At 40.5% G+C, this 23,382-nt stretch overlaps 2 protein-coding genes across 2 annotated transcripts; both read right to left on the bottom strand.

Moving 5' to 3' along the window:
- Positions 1-1,471: 1,471 nt before the first annotated feature.
- Positions 1,472-2,380, bottom strand: LOC102526209 (olfactory receptor 4C3D). Its single transcript, XM_015246140.3, has one exon. It carries the CDS (start codon positions 2,378-2,380, stop codon positions 1,472-1,474), a length of 909 nt encoding a protein of 302 aa, XP_015101626.1.
- A 20,072-nt stretch (positions 2,381-22,452) lies between these two features.
- Positions 22,453-23,382, bottom strand: LOC116278500 (olfactory receptor 4X2-like). Its single transcript, XM_031673686.2, has one exon. It carries the CDS (start codon positions 23,380-23,382, stop codon positions 22,453-22,455), a length of 930 nt encoding a protein of 309 aa, XP_031529546.2.

The following is a 23,382-nucleotide window of genomic DNA, read 5'->3' as shown; positions in this document are numbered from 1 at the left end:
CTTTGCAGCATTGTTCACACCTGTATCACAGGTACGCCCCCAAGTGGCCAGCCTAGGACTTGGATGGTGAGCGCCTCTATACCATTCTGACTTCAGTACGCTGTTTACTTTCAGATCCACGTATCTGCAGCTCAGAGGCAAGCCCTGGAATTCATACACTACTTAAGGGGATGACTCTCTTGAACACCCTCCTCTCTTTGATCTCCGTGATGCTTTCTGGCTCTGAAAACTTGACTTTGGTTTTCTCATTGTTCCACACACTTCCCACTACTAAGTCTGCGTCAGTGGCCAAGATTCAGGACAGAGAAAGAATAAAGCAATGAGGACTTGTCTCGTGCTCTTGAGATCACATCTGCTATGGTCAAGTAGAAGGATCCTCCTCCTTAAGAGTTTCAGACACCACTGTCGCCCTAGTCACTGCTCCTCTGCAACAGGATTGACTGAGGTCCAGAACAGGAAGGAACAGGAGAAAAGAAAAAGGAAGAAATCCACACCCTTACCCTCTGGCTTACTTGTCTGACTAAGAGCGGTTCTCTTGAAGCTCTTTTTGTATGTACCCAGCACACACTTCCTCTGGGAAAGTGCACATCAGAGATTGAAAATAAGGGCATTAATAACAGGAGCTCACAAGCAGGAAACACGAACAAAATAAAACCATTCAAAGGCAGATCAGCAGATAGTAAAGCACTTGCATTTCAGCAAGAACAGACTTGAAGGCAGAAAGATCGGGATTTTAAATTCTGTCTCAACCTTGGCTAACTAGATCAACATCTGCAAATCAGATTTCTTCATTTTTAAAAAGAAAACCAAGCCAACTTCTCATGAGGACAATATGAGATCTTGCTTATCAATTGGTTAGCTCCATGCCTAATACCAAAGACACCAAAGCATGGCTCAGTAAACTATACACCATGTATGTGTGTATGTGTGCATGTGTGTGTAGTCAGATGCGCACAGTAGTTAGACATTCATTTCAGAATTTCACTCCACGTTTTAGTTTGTGTGTAATCATGCTTGCATCAGTTTTAGAGTGAATCTGTTCTATATACTTCCATGATTTGCGTTCTGTCATTCCTAATTGTATTCTCTGTGTTCTCAAAGTCCCAAGTCATAGATTCTCTCTGATTTTAGTGTTGATAGAACTAAGTGCAGCTGACCCATCGGTGCCTATTGTGAGCAATATTCTGGGTGCAGAGTTGGAGGACCAGGTTAGTAACGTTTCAGCCAGGGGATTCTACTCCTTACAGACTGTCAGTGGGCGATGGCAGCATCTCAGAAAAATGAATTAAATCACTTTCCTGGTTAATAATATGGGACATGGATTTTTTAGACATGATTTCAAATATTCGAATCGGTTTGATTCCAAATGCTTTTATGGTTTCTCAGCTTTTGTCGTGACAATAAGGATTCCTACTGAAAATGACTGGTTATTGATTTCCCTCCAGGAACTGTATCTTCCTTCCACAATTGCTCATTTGTTCCACAGACTTTTCATGGCATTTTTCACCTCTGCATTCCTTAGTGTATAAATCAGGGGGTTGAACATGGGTGTCAAGATACAATAAAACACAGCCACTATTTTGTCTACGGGCAAAGTAGATGATGGACGCATGTACGTAAATACACAGGGCACAAAGAACAAGGCAACAACAGTGAAGTGGGCCCCGCAGGTGGAGAGGGCTTTGTGCCTCCCCTCCGCACTGTGGGACCTCAAGGAGCGAAGGATGACGATGTAGGAGGCAGCCAGCATGAGGAAGCTCAACAGGCAGATCACACCACTGTTGGCCACCACCAGCAGACCAATGACATATGTGTTGGTGCAGGCAAGCTCCAGCAAGGGGTACAAGTCACAAACAAAGTGATTGATCATGTTAGGTCCACAGAAGGGCAACTGAAGGACCAGCAGAAGCTGAACCAATGAATGCAGGAAGCCTCCCAGCCAAGCCATCCCCACCAGCATGGCACAGAGGTGCCTGGTCATGATGGTCGTGTAGTGCAGGGGCTTGCAGATGGCCACGTAGCGGTCATAGGCCATCACTGTGAGCAGAATGATCTCGGTTCCTCCCAACAAATGGGCAACAAAGAATTGAGCCAGGCAGCCCTCATAAGAGATGGCTCTCCCCTCATACAAGGAGTCAGCAATCAGTTTGGGGGTCATACATGAGGAGTAGCAAGTATCAATAAAGGACAAATATGAGAGGAAAAAGTACATAGGAGAGCCCAAGGTGGGGCTGCAGATAATGGTGATCATGATAAGCAGGTTGCCCCCAACAGAGATCAGGTAGACAATTAAAAAGAGCACGAATAAAATTCTCTGCACCTTGGGGTTTTGTGAGAGTCCCAGCATGAAAAACTCCGTGATGTTTCTTGGACTATCCATGAATCCTGAGCTGCAACAAGAACTTGGTTGAAAAGAGATTTACCAGGGAAAAAAAAAAAACTGCTATTACTTCTTAACAAGGTGTTTCAAAGAAATGTGGGAAGTCAGTGTTTGTGGAATACAATTAACCCAAATCCTGAATCCCAAAACAAGGACCTGCAAATCATCTTATGCACGTCAAATTAGTAATTTTGACAAAGTTAAATAGCAGGCAAAATAAACAGCTCTTCAAAACATTACATCTCTTGCATTTTAACCACTAAAAACAAATCTTTTAGACTGCAAATATCTTCATGGAATTTTTTGTAATAAAAATTATAACATGTAAGCAAGTACCAACTTTAGTTCATTAAAAAACAACAACATGGGAAAATAATTTCTCTAAATATTTTTAGAGCCTCACTTCCAACTCCCAGTTGCACTTCTCAATGCATCTGAACATCTCCTCAAAACATCTTCTTTATCTCATCCATTCTCAGCTTGCTCCCCCTTCTATATTTCCTCCACCACAAATATGGGAGTCACCCTTGACTGCTCCCTTTACTAGTCCATCTCATAATTCCAAAATTAATCACAACTTCTTATCAAATCTTGTACCTTAAACTTCCATCCAACCATCCATTCATGTGTTTATTCCAAAGACATTTTTGAGTACCTACCATACCCCAACCATAGTTGGTGGCACTAGATTTAGATTAATTAGCAAAATGAGCTGATGACTGCTCCAACAACATCATAGCTGCTCTCCCTTCATATCTCACCCAGACACCTGCTCAATCGTCCACACTGCAACCACAGTGATATGTATAAAACTCAATCATTCTATCATGTTTAACCAGTTTAAAACCTCCAAAGACTTCTCCTTACCTTTAAGATAAAATCCAGGCATTTCAGTCTCATTACAAGTCCCTGAATCCTGCAGACCCATCCATGTTATCCTTCAGCTCCCATCCCTGTCCACTACTATGTGCTGTAGCCATATTGAACTACCCTAAACTCCTGACCAAGTCATGGTCATGCATACTTCACTGCCTTCCACATGTAATTCCACTACCCCTCCACCCACTCCATCCTACATACCTGTTCCCAATTCTACTGACCTACTCTTGTGCATCCTTCAAAACTAGGCTGAGATGTCATCTCCACAAGGAAGATAATCTCTTCCCTCACCCTAAGCTAGATTATACGGACTTCCACTGAATTCCTATAGTAGCTTCATCCTAGCTTTTTGCATGCTGTGTGATATTGTCTTCTTCCACCCTCCTACCCTATGCTTGGGGCACCTTGAAAGCAGGAATTTTTGTGCTCAGTATCCTCATTGCCAGACCTGGAGCAGTGCACAATGAGTATTTGTTGAATGAATGAAAAATTAAAACCGTAAAATATAGGGAACTTACAACACCTGGCTATAAGGAAGTTGATGGCGTCTTATGTGAATTTTTATTACATTCTGACATGGAGAGTGATAGAACCAATAGGATCCTTAACAGTTCATCTGGTTTATCCTTCTGCATCATCTGGTCTTCCTTCCCCTACTTTGAAAAGCGTGTGTGTTAAATACCTAGACAGGATTAAATAAAGTTCCTGCAGAGAGAAGAAAATGCAATGAGAAACTACGGTTTCATAATCTCTTCCTTAACTTGGAAATCTCCTACAGTCCTAAGCAACCTGAGTTGAAAAACTGAATAAGGCATCTCATCCATTTATGGGCTACAGAGGATCTTTTAAACCATCATATTCTTTTAACCCACTTTCTTTGCTAAAAACCCATTAAAAATAGTGATAGTTGTAACAATTTGATGCAAACATCTTTGGTTTAAAAATGCTAACATTTTGACCTACAGATGTTAAGTAGGCAGCCCAAGTTACAGGAGCTAGGATGTAGGAGATTGAATACACACTCATGTCTTTTGACTCCTCACCCCATACCCCCTCCTGCACCATGTTGTGTCCTCTCAGAACCCAGATTACTCAGCCCATGGAAAGAGCAGAAGGAACAGAAGAAAGACAAAGTTGTTAGCAGGTTGGGTATCAGCAGATTTTCTAAGGAAAGGGTGGAAAAAAGTAATTACAAAGATGATTAGACAAAGTTTCAAAAATATTTAAAGGAGATGAAAACAATTACTCTCAGTACTGCCATCCAAAAAGGAAAACTATAAATTTTCTTCTATATTTTTCTTCCATTCTTTCTTCCATACGCAGGTTTTTGTTCACTTCTCATTTATACCACATATTTAATGTATTATCCTGATTCATATTATAATTTAAACATTTCCCTGATCATTATAAACTCTTTAAAAAGTGTTACTTTTAATGATTGCATATTATTCTATCAAGTGGATTTATCTAATAATAAGTCATTGTAATACCACAAACACCTCATCATGCATTAAGTTATTTCTGGGTCCATGGAATAAGTCGCCCAGTCTGGATTTTAACTGAAGCCATTTGAATACACATCAGGGGTTTGAACGGAAATGATCCAGAGGTATTAAATGATCAGCTGTAATTAGCTGGAAATAATAATTGGGCAGATTTTGCCAAAAGGAACAGATACTCACTGGATAAATAGGAGATTTGTGGGCCAAAACATCATTAATTCAGAACATTTATAGCTGGGATCCAGGACTCAAAAATGTGTTACGTTGGGAAATTCAATCAGTTCCAAAGAGCATCCTGTCCTCGTCTAAGAATCAAGATAGAGAAGCGTCAGTGCTGAGCTTCAGTTACCCCATTATGCTTTGTTGTAGAAAGGACTGAGGCACAGGGTCAGACACAAAAACAAAACTGAAATAAAAAAAAAATCACTCTGGCATCCTAACATATATGGGTGATCCAAAGAATATGTTTATTTCAAAAAGAAAGAAAATATTAGACTGTTAAACCAGTAAAGATGCAGTTTGTATTCTTAAAACCCCTGATAATGGTCTTAGTACCCCTGGTCCTTTTTGGTTTTCATATTAATGGAGATCCACAACTTAGTGGCTCGGCCAATAACACTTCCTAGAATAAATCAAATCCATTTAAAGTAGAACTGAGCTGTGGGAAAGAGCCTTAGATCCTCTATTCATTTTCTTATTCATTCAGCAGGTATCGGGCTAGTTGTTGAGGAAACAGCAAATGAAATCACCTTGATCCCTCTTCTCACAGACAGCATGGTACTCAGTGCTATGATGCAAATCTGCCCAAGGACCCATATGAGCATGAGGATGAGTCCCACCCAAACTGGATGTAAAGAGTGGGAAACCCATCTTCAATTACTCATGAATGCCAAACTTAGCTTCCTCAGCACCAAGCGCTCTCAGTTTCACACTGCACAGATATGCTCAGCTCTCAACTCTCACGTTCCCTGGATGATATGGATGATAGCCCCTCGATTTCCTGTGCTTCACCCTAGGACCCCTTAATCTGAGGTTCTGCAATGCCCTTCAATATAACTAAGCTCCAATTCCTGACATCCAAATTGTTCATTAGGTCTCATCTGTTTCAACACACTGACCATTGTTGATGCTTAGAGGCTCCATCCATAATTGTGAGAGTCATAAACAAAGACAGTCAAAAGAATCAAAACAATTTCCTTTACAGAATGCTGCAAAATCTCAGAAGAAGGTGCTAGAGAACGGCCGGGTAAACCCATCAGTCCTCACAGATAAGGGTTGCTGAAAATATATTTTACATTGAAAAGAAGCTGAGTCTCTTTAGGAAAGAGCTCGAGAGAATTTTGTATTGTCTGACTTCTTGCATCCTTATCAAATAAAGGGGGATAACAAAGGACAGGTAAAGAAATCATGCAAAAGAAGTTTATAATAATTCCAAATGGGTGGGAGACTCACTAAACTGGATTGGAGTGTTCCATGTCTGGTTCTGATGACATGTCCTTAATACTATTAGATCCTGAGATTCTGAAATAACCATTAAATCATGGAGGTCCCAGATCCTCCCTTCAGCCAGTTTGAGCCTCAGTTTCTTCATTTGTAAAATTTGCCAATAATTATTTTACCTGCCTTTGAAGCGTACTGAGGATATCAGATGAAAAAATAAATGAACAGATTGTAGACACTACAAAGTTCAAAAAAGAAAGTACATTGTTGATTGTTATTATTTATGTGTCTTTTTTCCCAATTCAAACCCTAAAAACAGGTATAAGATAGGACTTTGGAAAGTTGAATTAAAATTCATAAAAGACAAAAATGAACTTAGGATCCTTACAAAGAGCCAAATGACTTACTCCATTCCCTTTTTCACGGGAAATGATAGGAAATTTAAATTTAATAGAAAAGATATCAGCAATGAAGGAAAACTTACTTGTACAACAAAAATTGAAAGACTTGATTAGCGAAGAGTTCATTCTCTTGCTTGGATATTTCTCTAGAAAAAAGTCTTGAGGATTGAAATTTTCTGAAATGAATGCCAGTTAAAATTTTAGATTCTGCATATAAAGGTGTTTCCCAACATGTTGCTTGTGACAACCACCATAGCACTGAACTCACCTAAGGCTGGTCCTGAGTCCCTGCTGGTTCTCTGGAATCAGAGTGAGGAGAAGAGAGACGCGGAGAGATGGCTGCTTCGTGACCCAGCTGACCCCAGCTCTAAAGCCCTAGTGTCTGGCTTCTGGATGAAATCATTAAATACATGATCCCACCAGACAGGGGACACCTTAATCCCATTGTCTTTCTTGCAATGAAACCTGGAACAATTTGAAAGCATCTTCCCCCGAGTATCTGAGCTGGGGCATTAGCTCCTGGAAGAACGGACTCCCTCCTCCCAGCCAGTCGGAAGAAGTTGGCAATGGACCAAGAGTTTAAACATCATAGTCCAGTGAGACCCAGTCTCAGAGGCTACCAAGTCTGCTGAGTGTGGCCCAGGGTCAGAGTGTGGAAATATAAAGAAGTAGACGAAGTTTGTCCCAAATGCTGAAGCTGTGGCCCCAGGTTTTCCAGCCTTCCCTGGTCACACTCTATGTTACTATCCCAGTGAAACAGCATACCTGCAGTCTTGGGTGCCTGCAGGAAATCTCTCTGGAGAGTCTAGGTTTCTACTTCAGGTTTTCCCCTCTAGGTAAATTATTTAACTTTTAACCTTCTGTGCCTCAGTTTCCTCACCTGTAAAATGGGGCTAAAAATAGTGTCTACTTGGATATCAATAGCATAACATGGTAACTATAACTAACAATACATATTACACACTTGAAAGTTGTTAAGAGAGTAGATTTTAAGTGTTGTCACCACACACACACACACACACAAAGTGATGATTATGTGAGGAGATGGAGGTGGTAATTAACTTTATTGCAGTTATCACTCCACAATACATACATATAGCAAATCATCACATTGTACACCTTATAATTACATATGTCATATGTCAGTAATATCTCAGTGAAGCTGGAAAAAGTGATGCCTACCTCATAAGCTCATTATGAGGATAAAATTAAAGCATTTACATAAAATGCTTAGAACAAAGCTTGGTGCATAGTAATTGCTATGTAAGTATTTGCTATCACTACTACTACTATTAACACTGTCATCATTATTATTATCAAGGTTGCTATTCCCAATCATGTGCCACTTCTGTGCCACTCCAGCGCCTACCCTCCTCCATCTCAGCATAAGGACACTCGGCTGAATGATATGACCTGGGGATAGCATAAAGAAAGCAGAGTAATACAAAGGAAATCCTAAATGTTAGCATCAGGCATCAGTGCTCCCAATGCTCCTAGTGGCCACCAGCCAAACCGCATGCTAGGGAGTCTAAAACCCGCTTGCCTCTGTCTCTTGAGATCTGCTTCCACTCAGGCCTCATCACATTTGCTGGATCTTCCCCCTATCCAGACCCTCAAATGTCCACCTCTAGGCTTTGGGAGAAAGCCAAAATCAGATAGCATTATTAAAACTTCTTCACCCATAAGAGTCACCTTTTTATTTTCATTATTTCATACCTTTATTATTGTATTGCATATTAAATTTATCATTTTTACATATTATTTATTATTTTATTACATATTACTAAACTAAGCAGAGCAGCTTAGTTTTTGCCTCAACTTCTCTTCTCCAGAGATTCAGGACCTTGCCTTTATAAAGGTCAAATGATAATGCAAATGTTTTTCTTAAAAAGCAGTAGTACTCACCCCAAACATGAATTCTGCCATTATCTTTAGTTCATTGAAAGACTCAAGTGTCATTTTTTTGAAGTATAAATCTAAAAATCTTGTAAAATATTCCCTTCACCTCCCGTGGCCCCAGATCACCCAGTGGCCCTCCTGCTCTGTGACTTTTTCAGCATCCCCACTCTCAAATGGTGCTCTGTAAGGTTTGGCTCTAAACTTTAGCATGCCATCACACGGCATCACCTGCTTCATGCATTTGTCTGTTTTCTCCTCCTAGTGGGCATTTATCACCCAGAGCATACATAAGGGAACCATAAAAATGAAACTATAAGCAATCTGTTAAATTTTTCTTAGAATTTTGGGGTATGAATTCTAGCAGGGACAGTTGAAATTTTATAAATCTAATGTCTCATTTTAAAGAAAATAGAAGAGCAGCTCAGAAAAATTTATAAAAGAATGGGGAAATAGTGGAAATTAAGAGCGAGGAGCCATCTCAGAAAATCTACAGCCTTGTCAAAGTCTCTGCCTTTCGCTCATCTGTTTATCCTTCCATCCAAGAGGAACTGATACCTTTGAGCTGGACGTTGTGCACATTGGGGTTTCAGGTTAAGGAGGGCCAGATAGAAACACACATGCACGTGCGCGCGCACACACACACACACACACACACACACACACTATGGCTTCTTCCTCATGGCATGGTCAATCAAGTAGACATAATGACTCATTTGAGGGGATGTAATTTGGGATTGAGAAATTTTCTCTGTATTGCAACAATGTAAACCAGAGGCAGCCTAGAGTTGGGAACTGTTAATAGCAAGACTTGTGCTTTCTTTCATGTGTGCATTAAATGTTGCAAAGGATTTTCACATTCATTAACACATTTGTTCATCAGGAAGTTGTGCAGACGGCAGGGCAGATGTGATTATCAGCATGTTACATTCATTTATTCTGTAATGCAGTGCTGCTTCACGAATGACTCACCAGCTCAGGGGTCTCAAGTTTGCTCAGTTCAGAAACGCCTCCAAGTGAAGTTGTGCTGCTCCTCCACCCCTAACACAGTAGTAGTTGTGCCGAGTTCACCCCCTGAGCTCCAGGTGGCTGGGGGCGTTGTGGGGGGATGTCCGCGGTGTTGGAAGGATGGCGGTCTGAGTGTGGTACTGCGGTGCAGCATGACAAGGGCTCTACCCAGGACTGGCTCCTGCTCCCGTGAGCAGTGCTCCTCAGAATGACCCATTCATCCAGCCCTTCCTAAGTGCCCTCAACCCTACCTCTTCAACTCCTCATGTTTTGGATAAATTCATTAGTAACCTTATCTGTTAGGCCCTTGCATATTAATTGACATGGTTTAGAAATGCCGCTATAATACAGAATCTCAGTGACTAATCACGATAAGCACTTATTTCTCATTCACACTATGTCCCCCGCAGACTTACCTAATCAGGCTGGTCTCATGGGCCAGCTCACCACCGAGATGTGATTCCTGGACACAGGCCCGTTTCCACCTGTGATGCCTCAAGTCTCCTGGGGCTTCAGGACTATCTGTTGGGTCATCTGCACCCAGCTAGCCAATGACCAAAGATAGATTAAGGATCACTGGGGACATTTTATGGACCAAGCCCAAATGGGTACATCATTTCCACCCATTAGTGACAAGACCCCATATGGATATAAGGGGCTAGGAAATGCAGTTTGTGTGCCCAGAAGGAAAAGATGAAGTGATCTGGTGAACACATTGCATTGTTTGAACCATACTTCCTCATTTGCTGGCCTCTATCCCTCCCTTTTTCCCTTCAAAGTTTATTAGTCTATTCTAGAAGCTTCTGACATGCAATAGAACTTCTTGGTTTCTAACTGAAACCAGAGTCCAAATCATTACCACACAAAAAGGAAGCTTAACTTCCAAATTTTGTTCTATGCTTTGAATACTTATCAAGCACATACTAGTAACAGCATAGTAAGTATCCCATGGTCTGGATCCAGGGCCTACTGTCTGTGGCTCAGTGTTTTTGGACCAGTAACTTATCCTCTCTATTTACACATCTATAAAATGAAGATAATATTAATATCTACCTTAGAGAGTTATGATTGTAAGAGGCAGTGGAGGAGTGGTATCACTGAAGATAGCACAGGAGGGAGCTCTAGGCTCCATTCCCTGCACAGAGAAAATTCACTTTTGCAGAACCTAAGATTCTAGTCAAAAACTAACAACAGTCAGTGGAAGGCTTGGTAAAGAATGACGCAGCTCCTTTGCAGTGAGAGTGCTACGGAATTTTAAATTGCCTGCTTACCATACCCCACACCACCAGAAACTGTCACAGCCAAGGGAAGAGCAACTCTCATTCCTGGTTCAAGTTTCTGGGTCATTAGGGAAATGCAAATCAAAATCTTAGTGAGATACCACTTCGCACCCACTAGGATGGCTATAATCAAAAACAAAGAAAGAGGTGGGGAGGAAGGAAGGGAGGGAGGCAGGCAGGCAGACCTCAGAAATTCAGTTTACTCATTTCAGATGGCGATAATAATACATATCACCAAAGATGGCCATGTACTGTAAAAGTATTCAACACAGTTCTTGGCACTTTGTAGGTACTCAGTAAATATCAAGTATTATTAGATCTCAGTGGTTGTATATTAGACTCAGGGGGCAGATTGGTTTACAAGGGCAATGCCATAGGATTTCATTCTAAGGGTTTTTTTTATTTCAGAATATTTTATTAAATTTCAAGTACAAAGAATCATAAAACTTGAGATACCTCATGGGCAAGGTGGTCAACCTACAAGATACTTCTAGTTCTCTACAACTCACAAACTGAAAAAGAAAAGGATGATGAAGAAGACTCTGAATGTTACAAGTCCCATGGACCAGTCTGCAGTCTTAATAGAAAGATGCAATGGTGGCATCATCCCAAGAGGTGAGGCAGTTTCAGAGCAGGCTGAGTCAGCATTGCATGGAGTGTCCACCACAATTGGATATGATACATTTTCCGAGGCATGCCTTGACTGTCATTGATGAAGTTCTTGCCCTGACTCTCTGGAGTCTCATACAGACATAACACAGGGTGCGCCTCCACCCCCAGGACTTGTGACTGATTGATTTATTGATTGATTGATTGGTTGGTTGGTTGATTAACAACTCCACTTCCCTGCACTCTGGTTGATTGAGAGCTCGGGTTTCTTGTGTTCTGGATTTTCCCTTTCCCCTTCCCCTGCCTTTGCCCAATGCTCCTTTCTATCTAAGCTACCTAAGATTCCCCCTTCTTGTCATAAGACCCCAAATCTGGGGGATGTAGAGAGTGAGCACCACTCTAGCTACTTCCTACTGATCTGGGGTGATGATGGAGCTCTTTGGGGTCCCAGACTAGCTGGCTGTCCTTGGGCAGGATGTGAGCAAAGGGTCGGTGTTCATGGAGGGCCTTGTATATAAGTGGTCTTGGCTAATTGGTTGATTACCTTGTTATATAATCATTTGAAGTTTATCTCTAGATGAGAAGAAACACTTTTCATAAGAAGGTTGAATAGATAGAGGTCAAATATATAGAGCCAATCCTAGCCAAAGGATGAAAGGGGCAAACAAGGGTCTTAAAAAGTAATTGATTTCTGTGCTTTCTGTTGGTTTAGGTTTTAGAAAGCAGATGTTGGAGTGTTAGCCCAGTAACTAAAGGAGGAGTAAAAAGAGGGACCCTAATGTCAGAGACATTTTAAATTAGTATTAAAACAGCTTGGTGGGGGCCCTCAAAGAGAAACGATCTGAACCAGGAGACATTTAAGAAAGAGGTTTATCTAACAGGGATCCATAGGCCCATAGGGCAATGGAAAAGTTTCACTGGAGTGTTGCTTAAAAAGCAGTTGCAGATCACTAAGAGGTTCACAAGAATATGTAGCTCCCAATGGCGAATCAGATTTCATCAGGGTTTTCCAGGGGTTGGTTGATAAGATCTGTTCTAGCTCCTTGAGAAATGGATAGGGTCTCATGACATAGGTGAAAAGAAACAGACTCGTCTGGTGATGGTAAGAGTGTAGCAGGATTGAGTGTCCCACAAACAGAGACAGTGACATCTGGGTTTTCCAGTAATAATGCCTGATATTTAAGAAGCTGAGCATCTGAGAGCCAGAAATGTTTCTTGCCTTTTAAAAGGTCAGAAACTTGATGGTTATTTTATGCTTGTATGGGGGCCTCTGGCGTTAGCTTAAAAGCTTCCTCCAGGAGAGTGGAGAGGGCTCCCAGCACTCTTAGGCAGGAAGGCCAGCCTCAAGCAGTGGGATCTAGCCACTTGAAGAAGTACCCCATAGGCTGTTGGGTAGGACCCAGCCATTGGGTGAGGACCCCCAAGGCTATTCCTCCTCTCATGAACACATAACAGGAAGGGCCTTGTGGCATCTGGAAGCCCCAAGGCTGGGGATCTTACTAGGAGATTTTTTAATTCTTCCATTGCTTCCTGTTGGGAAGGACACCACTGGAGAGGTCTTCCCAAATCATCTACCCCTAAGGCACCCTCCAGGCAGCTGGGGACCCCAGATCCCCATGAATCAGCTCATGGATCTGGCATTTAAAGTATTGAACAATAGAGACAGGGCTAAAGAGGCAAAAAGGATTCAGGAACAACAGCAAAAGGTGCAATTCTTAGCAGCAGCCTTCATCTCTGCACCACCTCAGAGTTACCCTCCACCAAGACCCATGGCGAGGACAGGATCCAGGATGCCTGCATCAGAGCCACTGTCTCATCAAAAAGGGACCTCTTTTAAGTACAGCCAGGAGGGCCACTGGAAAGACAAATGCCCCATGCATGGGAAAAGTCCACCAGGACCCTGACCCCTATACAAACAAAAAGGCCACTGGAAGTGGGACTGGCCCCAGTCCTGAAGGGGGCTTGGGGCTCCCAAACCAATGATGGCTAAGATGACTAAAGACTGATGGGGCCCGGGACCCTCCCTGGCTCCCACAGGACACCAGGTCATTTCTCAGGTGGAGGCTTGGGTAACCCTTGACGTGGCAGGGAGAAAAGTTGTCTTCTTATTAGATGAGGGAGCCACCTACTCTGTGCTGACTGATTTCCCTGGACCCTTGTCCGCTCAATCCTATGTAATAACAGGGATCAATAGATGGCCCCCAACAAGGTGCTTACTAAAAATTTACTTTCACACATGAGTTTCTGCTGGTGGCTGAGTGTCCCATCCCCTCATTGGGAAGGGACCTACTTGCTCAGTAAATCCCAAGAAATAATCCAATTCAAAGACCCTTACATGAAAGACACACACCCAAAAAAATGTCTACTCTTGGCTTTGGGAGCCTGCCTCAGTCCCAAGCCAGAAGCGGTCTCCCTTCCACCCCATATTGATTCTCAAGTAGACCCTGCTGTCTAGAAACGTGAGGTCCCTGACAGAGCTACTATTGTCAGGTTGTCACCAGAAATGGGACCACGTGAGGCTACAGGCAAGCCTCTTCAGATCAAAGGCTGAACCAAGAGCCTTAATTTAAAAAATTCTCAAACCCAGGAAGGCTCCTCAAAAGTGTTCATAAATAGATGGCCATATGGGAGGCCATCGGTTGGACTAAACTGACCATAGCTAATATTCGGAGCCTAATAAAAAGTTTTGGGAAAAGTCTCCCCTAAGCTAAATGAGAAAAAACAGAACTGTCTTTGTTTTACAAATCTAGCCTTTACAGGACCAGAGGTGTGGCTCCAAAACTGATGCAAAGCCCACCAACCCTTCTACCACTCCCCAAACCTCCCCTATGTAGTTATCTTAAGAGACAAGTATTAAAAAAAAAAAAAAAAAAACTTTTTTTCTGGCATTTAAAAAACAAAGTCTTTCTAGGAGAAACTTGCCTTCCTATGCCTTTGAGATACAAATATTCTACCTTGTCTTCTCCAGGAATTCTGATCTTACCATCTTTTTAAAATGCAAATTTCAAAAAAAGTGGGGGATAAATAATTTGGAACTTAATTTGTGAAGGACAAGTAAAAATTTTATCTCTTTTTCATAAATATTAGTAAAAAGGCTTAGCCATCTAGATGGGCAACTTTGATTTGTTCTATCTGCCAGAAAATACAGTTTAAATCCAACCTACTTGGGGTTTTACTTTGTTAAACCTGACTCATGACTAAAATTTTAAAATGAAAATTATAAGGTGTCTGGCTTGTATGTCACAGATGTATGGTATTGTTATGGAAACGACAGGCCAGCCAAGAAACAAGCACCACTCGGAGGGTTGGAGTACTCAGATGTATTACACCAGCGGGCTCAGAGGGGCTTCTGCCCCGAAGCTCTGAGCACCTCCAAGACGTGTGCAACAGGTTTTATAGGGTAAAGTACAAGCTTGGGGTATTCGGCCAATGGGCATGGAACAGCTTTAGCCGCATTATCATCACAAAAGTGGAGGCGGGGAGGCAGCAAACCAACATTCCAAAGCCAGATATGTATCTTTGAAAACCCAGCGGGCTAGCAAAAAACATGAACAGCAAACCAACACTAATTAACTTAGATTTACAAGTTAGTCCAGCAGAACTCAGATCAGTATTCCGATACTTAGATTTGTGAATTATCTTGTTAGCCCAGCCGGGCTTTTCCTTCACAGTATTGACACAATTAAATGGTAAAAGAGCTCTTTAATTGGCTGAAAGGAAATTAAGTACTTAACATAAACACAAACATAGAGTAAACTGGCCAAAATAAATTTCAGATTCACATTACCTAAAAAGGATACAGCTGGTATTGGTATTGAAGCTAGCTTAAGCTTGTTGGTTTAATTCATAGAAAATGTCTCTTTAGAAACATCAGTGTTAAGTATAATAGTTTGGTTGTGCCTAAGCTTTGTCAACTGAAATAAATGCACAGCCTAAAAGTTAAGAGTCATGTTTTATTTGGCGGGAGGACTCGAGCCAGGATGACAGCCTCTTAGATGGTTCTGAGGGGCTGCTCCGAAGAGGTTGGGGAGAAGCTAGGATATATAGGAGCTTTACAGCAAAGACCAGGTAGTTGGAACAATAAAAGATTACTTGTTATCTAAAGAAAACCAGGCATCTCAAGTTAAAGAATTTAGTGCTTTTCTATGTATGGGAGGAAGCAAACATTTGGACTCACTGACGTCATTTCTTTGACAAGCACCTGGCTATCTAGGGCCAGTATCCTGTCCTTTCTTATTCTGAGTCCCCTCAGGGTGCACCCTTGTGAGTGGCTGCAGAGGCCGGGCTGCAGGCCTGTCCCCACTAGGGCGTGGCAGCAGCCGCTGATGACTTGGTTTCAGCATTCTTTGTTTACTGATATGGTTGCAGTATTTTCACTCACATTGCAGTATTTTTGTTCACAGCTTACTAGAGGTCAAGCAAAACTTTATTATATGTTACAAATTTGTCAACAAAAAAAGTAACTCAATGAAAAAAAAACTTTAAAAAATAAACAAAATAAGAGACTTGCGGTAAACCCTATAGAAGTTTTCTTTTGAAACTATCTACTTAAAATTGTCTCTCTAAATTTTGGTACTTAAAACTAAACTAAAAAGTTCACTGACTATCTGTGTCATTTATAAAATATTGAAACATTAATTACTGGGCAGATCTAAGGTTATCTACCCTTGCCTTAGGGAAAAAAAAAAGAAAAACCAAAACATTAGTTTTTAGTCAGGAAATGGCTATATGACAACCAATTCACAGTTGCTTGCTTCTTGGTTTTTGCCAGGGATTTAAGATTTTTGAGGGTTAAAATGATAATATATGTAATTAAAACTCCTAAAGTAAGTATTTCAGTATACTATGGAAAAGTAAGATGTATGTTTTCAGTAAGAGTTTCTGTAAAAAAAAACTGCAAAAAAAAAAAGGTTTCATACATAATCAGGATTTTAAATATCTAACAAATTCAAAAAGTTCTTTGTAGCCCCATCTAACTTTAAGATGCTTTAAAGAAAACCTGAGACATCTCAGATATTAAGTTAACTAGGATTATTTAAAATGTTAAGTTAAATATAATCAGTCATAATTCTAGTAATTACAAACAAATCTTTTATCAATTACAGCTGTTTAACCATGCCTTTTAAATCTTTTTGTTGTTACACTGTCAAGTTGTCACAAGGTGCTTCATCTTTAAAAAAATTCATCAGAAGTCAATGGATACAGTGGGTTACAACAGTCCCACATCAAATGATGGCCCATCCCCTCAGCACCCTGGACATGAAAACAAATGACTGTTCTGCCCCTAGATAAGGCATTTGGAAATTCTTTTACTCCCTGGTAGGCAGGGTCAATGCCCCTACTCAGCCTGGAAGTTGTTTCAGAAGATGGACGTCATCCCTCTACAACCCCTGAAGAAGATGATGGGAGTAAAATCTCTGAGAGGGAAGTGAGACAGGAAGGGGGCAGGGCACAACCATTCAAGGAATAACACAGCAATTAACACTAGAATGGTGAAAGATTCAACCCCCAGGAGTCCTTGAGGCTCAAAATGGTGGGAGATTTGACTTCTAGTAGACCTTGACCTTCATTATACAACCATTGTAATATGTTAGCATGGTGAATAACATGCCTGCAGGCACCAAGACAGTCCCAAGGCCACAGCTCCCTCTCTCTCCCTCTTCGGGCACGGCGTGCACTGTCTGTGGAGTGCGCACCTACTTTGACACTACTCTGAGCACCCAAACCCCACACCTTGTGGCCTTTCCCTTGCCTCTTGATGCATCTCTAAATAACCCTACTATACTGAAACAAACAAGCAAAAAAGATGGTTGGTCCCCAATATGAGCTGAGGTCTCAGTTAGACAGGCCTGGGGGTGGATGTACACCAAGATAATATATATAGTTTATATGTATATATATCATATGATATATGTATCATAATATATGCATCTATTATATTATATGTGTATATAGTTTACACTATATATGTGCATATATTATATGATGTACATATTATATATACATATCCATACACAGACATGTGTATATATAATATATACATTATATATATATCTCTCTCTCTCAATACACTGACATGTGTATGGATATACACATATATAATATACATATGTAATGTATATATACATATACATACATACATATCCATGCACAAACATGTGTATATATAATATATGTGTTATATAAATATCCATACAATGACGTGTGTATGGATATACACATAAAATATAACAATAAATAAATACATACTATATATGTATTTATTATATTAAATATGTATATACACACATATATAATATAGTATACATATTATATATACATATCCATTCACAGACATAAGTATATATAATAGATATATATATTAATACACTGACATGTATATGGATATACACACATATAAGCATATTACATATGTATATATATTATATTATATATGTATATATAAATATATACTGCATACTATACATATTATATATATACATATTCATACACAGACCTGTGCAATTATGTACCCTCATATAATAAACACATGATACGAGTGTACTTCCATTCCCAGAACTGTTATGGATGTACACCCATTTAGGACATATGATAAGGGTGCACAGACCTTCCACAACCAGGCCTGGGGTTGGAGGGGCATCCAGTCTCAGAGACACATGATAAGGGTGAACTTTAGAAGATTAATACTTGGCTCTGCTTCCCCTGCATCGAATGGAGGTCATTTCCTAAAGTCTGCCATTTCGTAACTGAGCCACAGAATGCAAGGCTAACGACCAATCGAGAAAGATGTGTAGACAGAGCATATTGGAGTGGTTTTTAAACTTTTTAAAGATTTAAATATCTTTTATCAACATAAATCTTATATATAAAACAGATTTTTCAAAAAGAGATAATTAGCTGCTGTAATTGAAATCCCACAAGTGCCTGTTTGACTGTCTCCTGTCCTCTTCTGCTCCACACCTGCACCAATCCCTGAGGTACATGAAGAGATCTGGATTCTAAATCACAATTCACAAACAACTTGGGCAGAAAAAACATCAAGGGCTTTGAACTGCAGTTTCCTCAACTGCAAAGTGAGCGTTGTGCCATTTACGGGGCAGTGCTCACCTGAGATCTAATTTAAGGAAAATTATTGGTGGATGCTCAATGTATATGTCTTATGACTTTTATTTCCCATTTTCTGAAATGTGTGGTATTCAATAATGCTGACTTTCTCAGCATTACCAGAAAAAAATCTCTTCTTAGCAAACACAGTGATTTTGCTCCCCTGCATTAGGTACCCTGCAGCTCAGTGACCAGGTTTTTCTTTCCTGAGAACAGAAGTCTGAGCTGATCAAAGTATCATACCTTCCTGCTTTCCTGCCCTCCACTTCCAGATCTTGGTCTCGGGTTCTAGTTTTCTATGGACCGAGGAACATTTGTGAACATCATAAACTACTTCATGCTATATTTCTAAGAAAAATTTTTTATTTACACTGATGTGATTCCAGAGGGAAACATCTGACAATAAAGAGATGATGAGATCTCCGATTTGGGATTCAGAGACTTAGATGTCTTTATGTTCTGGTGATCTTTAAAGAGAAGCAGAGGAATGCACAGAGAGAGCAAGAGCTTAGAAATTAGACAGTCTTAGGTTTGAATTCAGGCTCTGGGAGTTAGTAACCCTATGACCTTGATCAAGAAATTTAACCCCCTAAAGCTTCTGTCTTTTCATCTGTAAAACATGGGAATCATACCTGCATCACCAGAGTGTTTTAGGATGAAATCAGATAGAATATATGAAATCTCTTGGTTAATAGTAAAACATACACACAATATATGATTTTTTTTGTATTTAAATGTTATTCTCAGAAACAATTAAGGAGCCATTATTGGTTTGCCTTAAGTGGCATGATATTGGTATATTACTTAGATAATTGAGATGAAAATAGAGATGAAACAATTGTTCGCTTATAATCTGAAGCATTACTGACTTCCAGAATTTTAACTGATCAAACATTTATTGAGTTTTACTATGTATCATTCAGAGCAAAAAATAAAAATGAGTAAGATTCACGCCATATTCCCAAAGGAGTGACAGTGAGGGGAGGGGAGGAATAAGGAAATAAACACTGAACTAAATGTAGTAAAAGCTTTAAAGAATTCTAGCTGAGTGCTGTGGGAATTCAAAGAAGGAAAAATTCATATTGTGATAGGATAGCCATGGAAGCCTCCTAAAGGCAGCAGCATTTCAGTTGAGCGTTGAAAGGTGGATGGGATGTTAAGAGAGAGAAATGTCTGGATGACTTGTCCATCACGTAAGTGGGGCATTAAAGTCCCCTACTACTATTGTATTATTGTCACTTTCTCCACTGATGTATATTAATATTTGCATTGTATATTTAGGTGTTCTTATTTAGGTACATATATGTTTATGAATGACATATCTTCTTCTTGTATTGATCCCTTTATCATAATATAATGTCCGTCTTAATTATAAATTTAGTTTTAAAGTCTACTTTTTCTGATATGAGTATTGCTACTCCAGCTTTCTTTTCATTTCCAATTTCAAGGAATATCTTTTCCATCCCATCACTTTCACTCTGTGTGTCTTTAACTCTGGAATGAGTCTCTTGGCTGCAGCACATAGATGAATCTTGTCTTTTATCCAATCAGCCGCCCTAAGTCTTTTAATTGGAGCATTTAGTCCATTGACATTTAAAGTGATTACTGTTAGATATGAACTTATAGTGATTTTGTTATTAGTTTTCTGGTTGTTCTTGTAGTTCTCTGTTCTTTTCTTCTTCTTTCACTCTCTTCCCTTGTGGTTTGATGATTTTCTTTAGTGTTACGTTTGTGTTCCTTTCCCTCTAGTGTTTATATATCTATTATAGGTTTTTTGATTTGTGGTTACCATGGAGTTCATATGTTGACCTCTAACTATATCTACTTGTTTTAAATTGATAGTCATTTACGTTCAAACACATTTTTTAAACTTTGCACATTTCAGTCCTCCTCCCACACTTTTTGATTTTATATGTTACATCTTCGTGTCTGCCCCTTAACTGTTTATTGAAGTTATAGTTGATTTTACAATTTTTGTCCTTTAAATTTCATATGAGCTTATTTAAATGGTTGGTCCACGGGCTTTACTATATATTCACATGTACCAGCAGAATTTTCCCTTCCTATAATTTCTTATTTCTTGTTGTAGCCTTCTTTTTTTCCCCTGAAAGAAGACCTTTTAACATCACTTGTAAGGTCAGCTTGGTATTAATAAACTCTTGCACCTTTTGCTTGTCTGAGAAGCTCTATATCTTCTCTTTCAATTCTGAATGATAAACTTGCCGGCAGAGTATCCAAGGTTGCAGGTTTTTTTCCTTTTGCTACTTTAATTATGACACTCTTTTCTAGTTTGCAAAGTTTCCAGTGAAAAATCTGAAAAATTCTACTGATAGACGTATAGGGATTCCCTTGTATGGGATTCTTTGCTATTCTCTTGCTGAATTTAGAATTTTATCTTATCTTTTGCCATTTTAATTATGATACATTTCATATGGGTCTCTGAGTTTATCTTGCTTAGGATTCTCTCTGCTTTCTGTACCTGGATATCTGTTTCCTGCTTTACGTTCAGTTTTCAGCAATAATTTCATCAAATACATTTTCTACTCCTTGTTCTCTCTCCTCTCCTTGAGGCCCCTATATTGTGAATATTGATATGCTTGATAGTATCACAGAGGTCCCTTAAACTATTCTCATTTTTTAAATTTTTCTTTTTCCTTCTCTGTTTCAGTGAATTCCATTATTCTATACTCTAGGTGGCTTATGCATTCTCCTGTATCACCTAATCTGCTGTTAACTCACTCAAGTGTGTTTTTCATTTCAGCTACTGTATTCCTCAGCTCTCACTGGTTCTTTTTTTTATTCTCTAAAGCTTTGTTAAAATTCTCACTATGACCACCTATTCTTTTCCCACATTAAGTAAGCATTCTTACTGCAAATGCTTTGAACTCTTTCCTAGTAAATTATTTATCTCTATTTCATGAGGGTTTTTTCAGAGATTTTTTTCTTGTTCTTTTATTTAAAATTTATTCCTCTATCTTCTCATTCTTTTAAATTTCCCTCTATGAAATTAAGTGAAACAGTCACCTATCTTTGTCTCAAAGGCATGTCATTTTGTAGACACAGCCCTATGCAATTTATGTGTGCCCTGTGGCATGCTGGGAGAGCTTCTCTTATGTCCAGTGGCCCTCGCTGCTCTGTCAGGGGTGAGGTCTTCCCTGAGGATCTGGAACAGGAGCCCCGAGGGAGTTGGGTTTCTCGCAGGTGTGATGGTAGTCTCCACCTTCATTTGGGAAATGGCTGAGGTGTGAGGGCTTGGTGCTGCACTTCTGGCTGGGGTCGCTTTTTCACTCAGTGTGCATACCTTGGTAATAGCCTGGGTTGGAGTTGAAAGGGTTGATGCCACAAAACTGAGCTGGCCCTCCTTCCTCACATGTGCATAGGGACACAATGTCCACTGATGGAGGTATCCACCCAAGAGCTAGCCTCAGCCCTTCTGAGACTGTACACAGGGCTGCGTGCTATAGCAGTGGCAGTCTCCACCCTGGAGATGGTCTGGCTCCCCACCGAGTGTGTGCACCAAAGCAAGCACTGGCAATGGCAGTCTCTGCCCTAGTCATAAGCAGAGCCCGGGTCCAGGCCAGCTCTGATTTCCCCAAGTGTGCACATCCTCCAAGTGTTTGCACCTTCATTGGCAGTGGAAAGAGCACTGCAGCAAAAGGGGCTATGGAGCAGTCTTTAATATCAGAGTGTAGTTAAAGATGTCTATCCAAGAAACTTAGCACATTTTTATTTATAGTAGTAAAAAATTTAAAATAATCTAAACATCTAAAAAGAAAATGGCTGGTTAAGTAATATTAAAAGAAAATAATTGACATGATTACAATGAACTTAGAAACAAAACAAAATAATTCTACAACTAATACATCCAGGAGACTATCCTCCCTCCCACTCTATTCCTTCACTTGGGACATAGCATCATTCTCCAACTAAGGATCAGTATCAAAACACAGATTTTATTTCTCATCTAGTTTCATTGTCCTGATCCACAGCCTCCTCATGGCCTTCTTCACTTCACCATTTCTGAAGGAGTAGATGACAGGGTTGAGGAGTGGGGTGATCACTGTATAAAACACAGCCACCATCCTGTCCGCAGGCAGAGTGGTAGAGGTCCTCAGATAGATGAAGATGCAGGGCCCAAAGAACAAGGTGACCACAGCGATATGGGACCCACAGGTGGAGAGGGCCTTGCACCGTCCCTCAGAGCTTCGGTTCCTCAGATGGAGCAAAATGACCACATACGAGGCTACAAGAACAATGAAGCTGATCACAGACAGGGTCCCGCCATTGGCAACAATCAGCAGACCAATGAAGAAGGTGTCAGAACAGGCAAGTTTGAGTAGAGGAAGCAGGTCACAGAAATAGTGATCAATCACATTGGGGCCACAGAAGGGCAAGCGGAAGATGAGAAGGACTTGGGCCAAGGAATGCACAACGCCCCCCGCCCACGCTACTCCCGCCAGGACAGCACACACCTGCCGGTTCATGATGGCGGTGTAGTGCAGGGGCTTGCAGATGGCCGCGTAGCGGTCATAGGCCATCACAGTGAGCAGGAAAATCTCAGTGCCACCAAACAAGTGGACAAAGGAAAGCTGTGTCATGCAGCCCCAGAAAGATATGGCTTTCCTTTCAGCCAGCAAATCTGAGATGAGCTTGGGGGCTGTGGTAGAGCAGTAGCAGATCTCCACAAAGGACAGGTGGCTGAGGAAGAAGTACATGGGGGAGCCGAGGCTTCTGCTGGTCATGACAGTGAGGACAATGAGCAAATTGCCCAGCACAACTGCTGTGTACAAGAGCAGAAATATCACAAAGCAAACTTTCTGCACGTCCCGATTGGGAGAAAGTCCCAGGAAAATAAATTCTGTCACATTGCGTGTGTCAGCCAT

The sequence above is a fragment of the Vicugna pacos genome, chromosome 10 (genome assembly GCF_048564905.1).
Source record: "Vicugna pacos chromosome 10, VicPac4, whole genome shotgun sequence".
Lineage (NCBI taxonomy): Eukaryota > Metazoa > Chordata > Mammalia > Artiodactyla > Camelidae > Vicugna > Vicugna pacos.
Note: the sequence above shows the minus strand (reverse complement) of the source record. Positions and strands in the feature narration are given on the sequence as shown.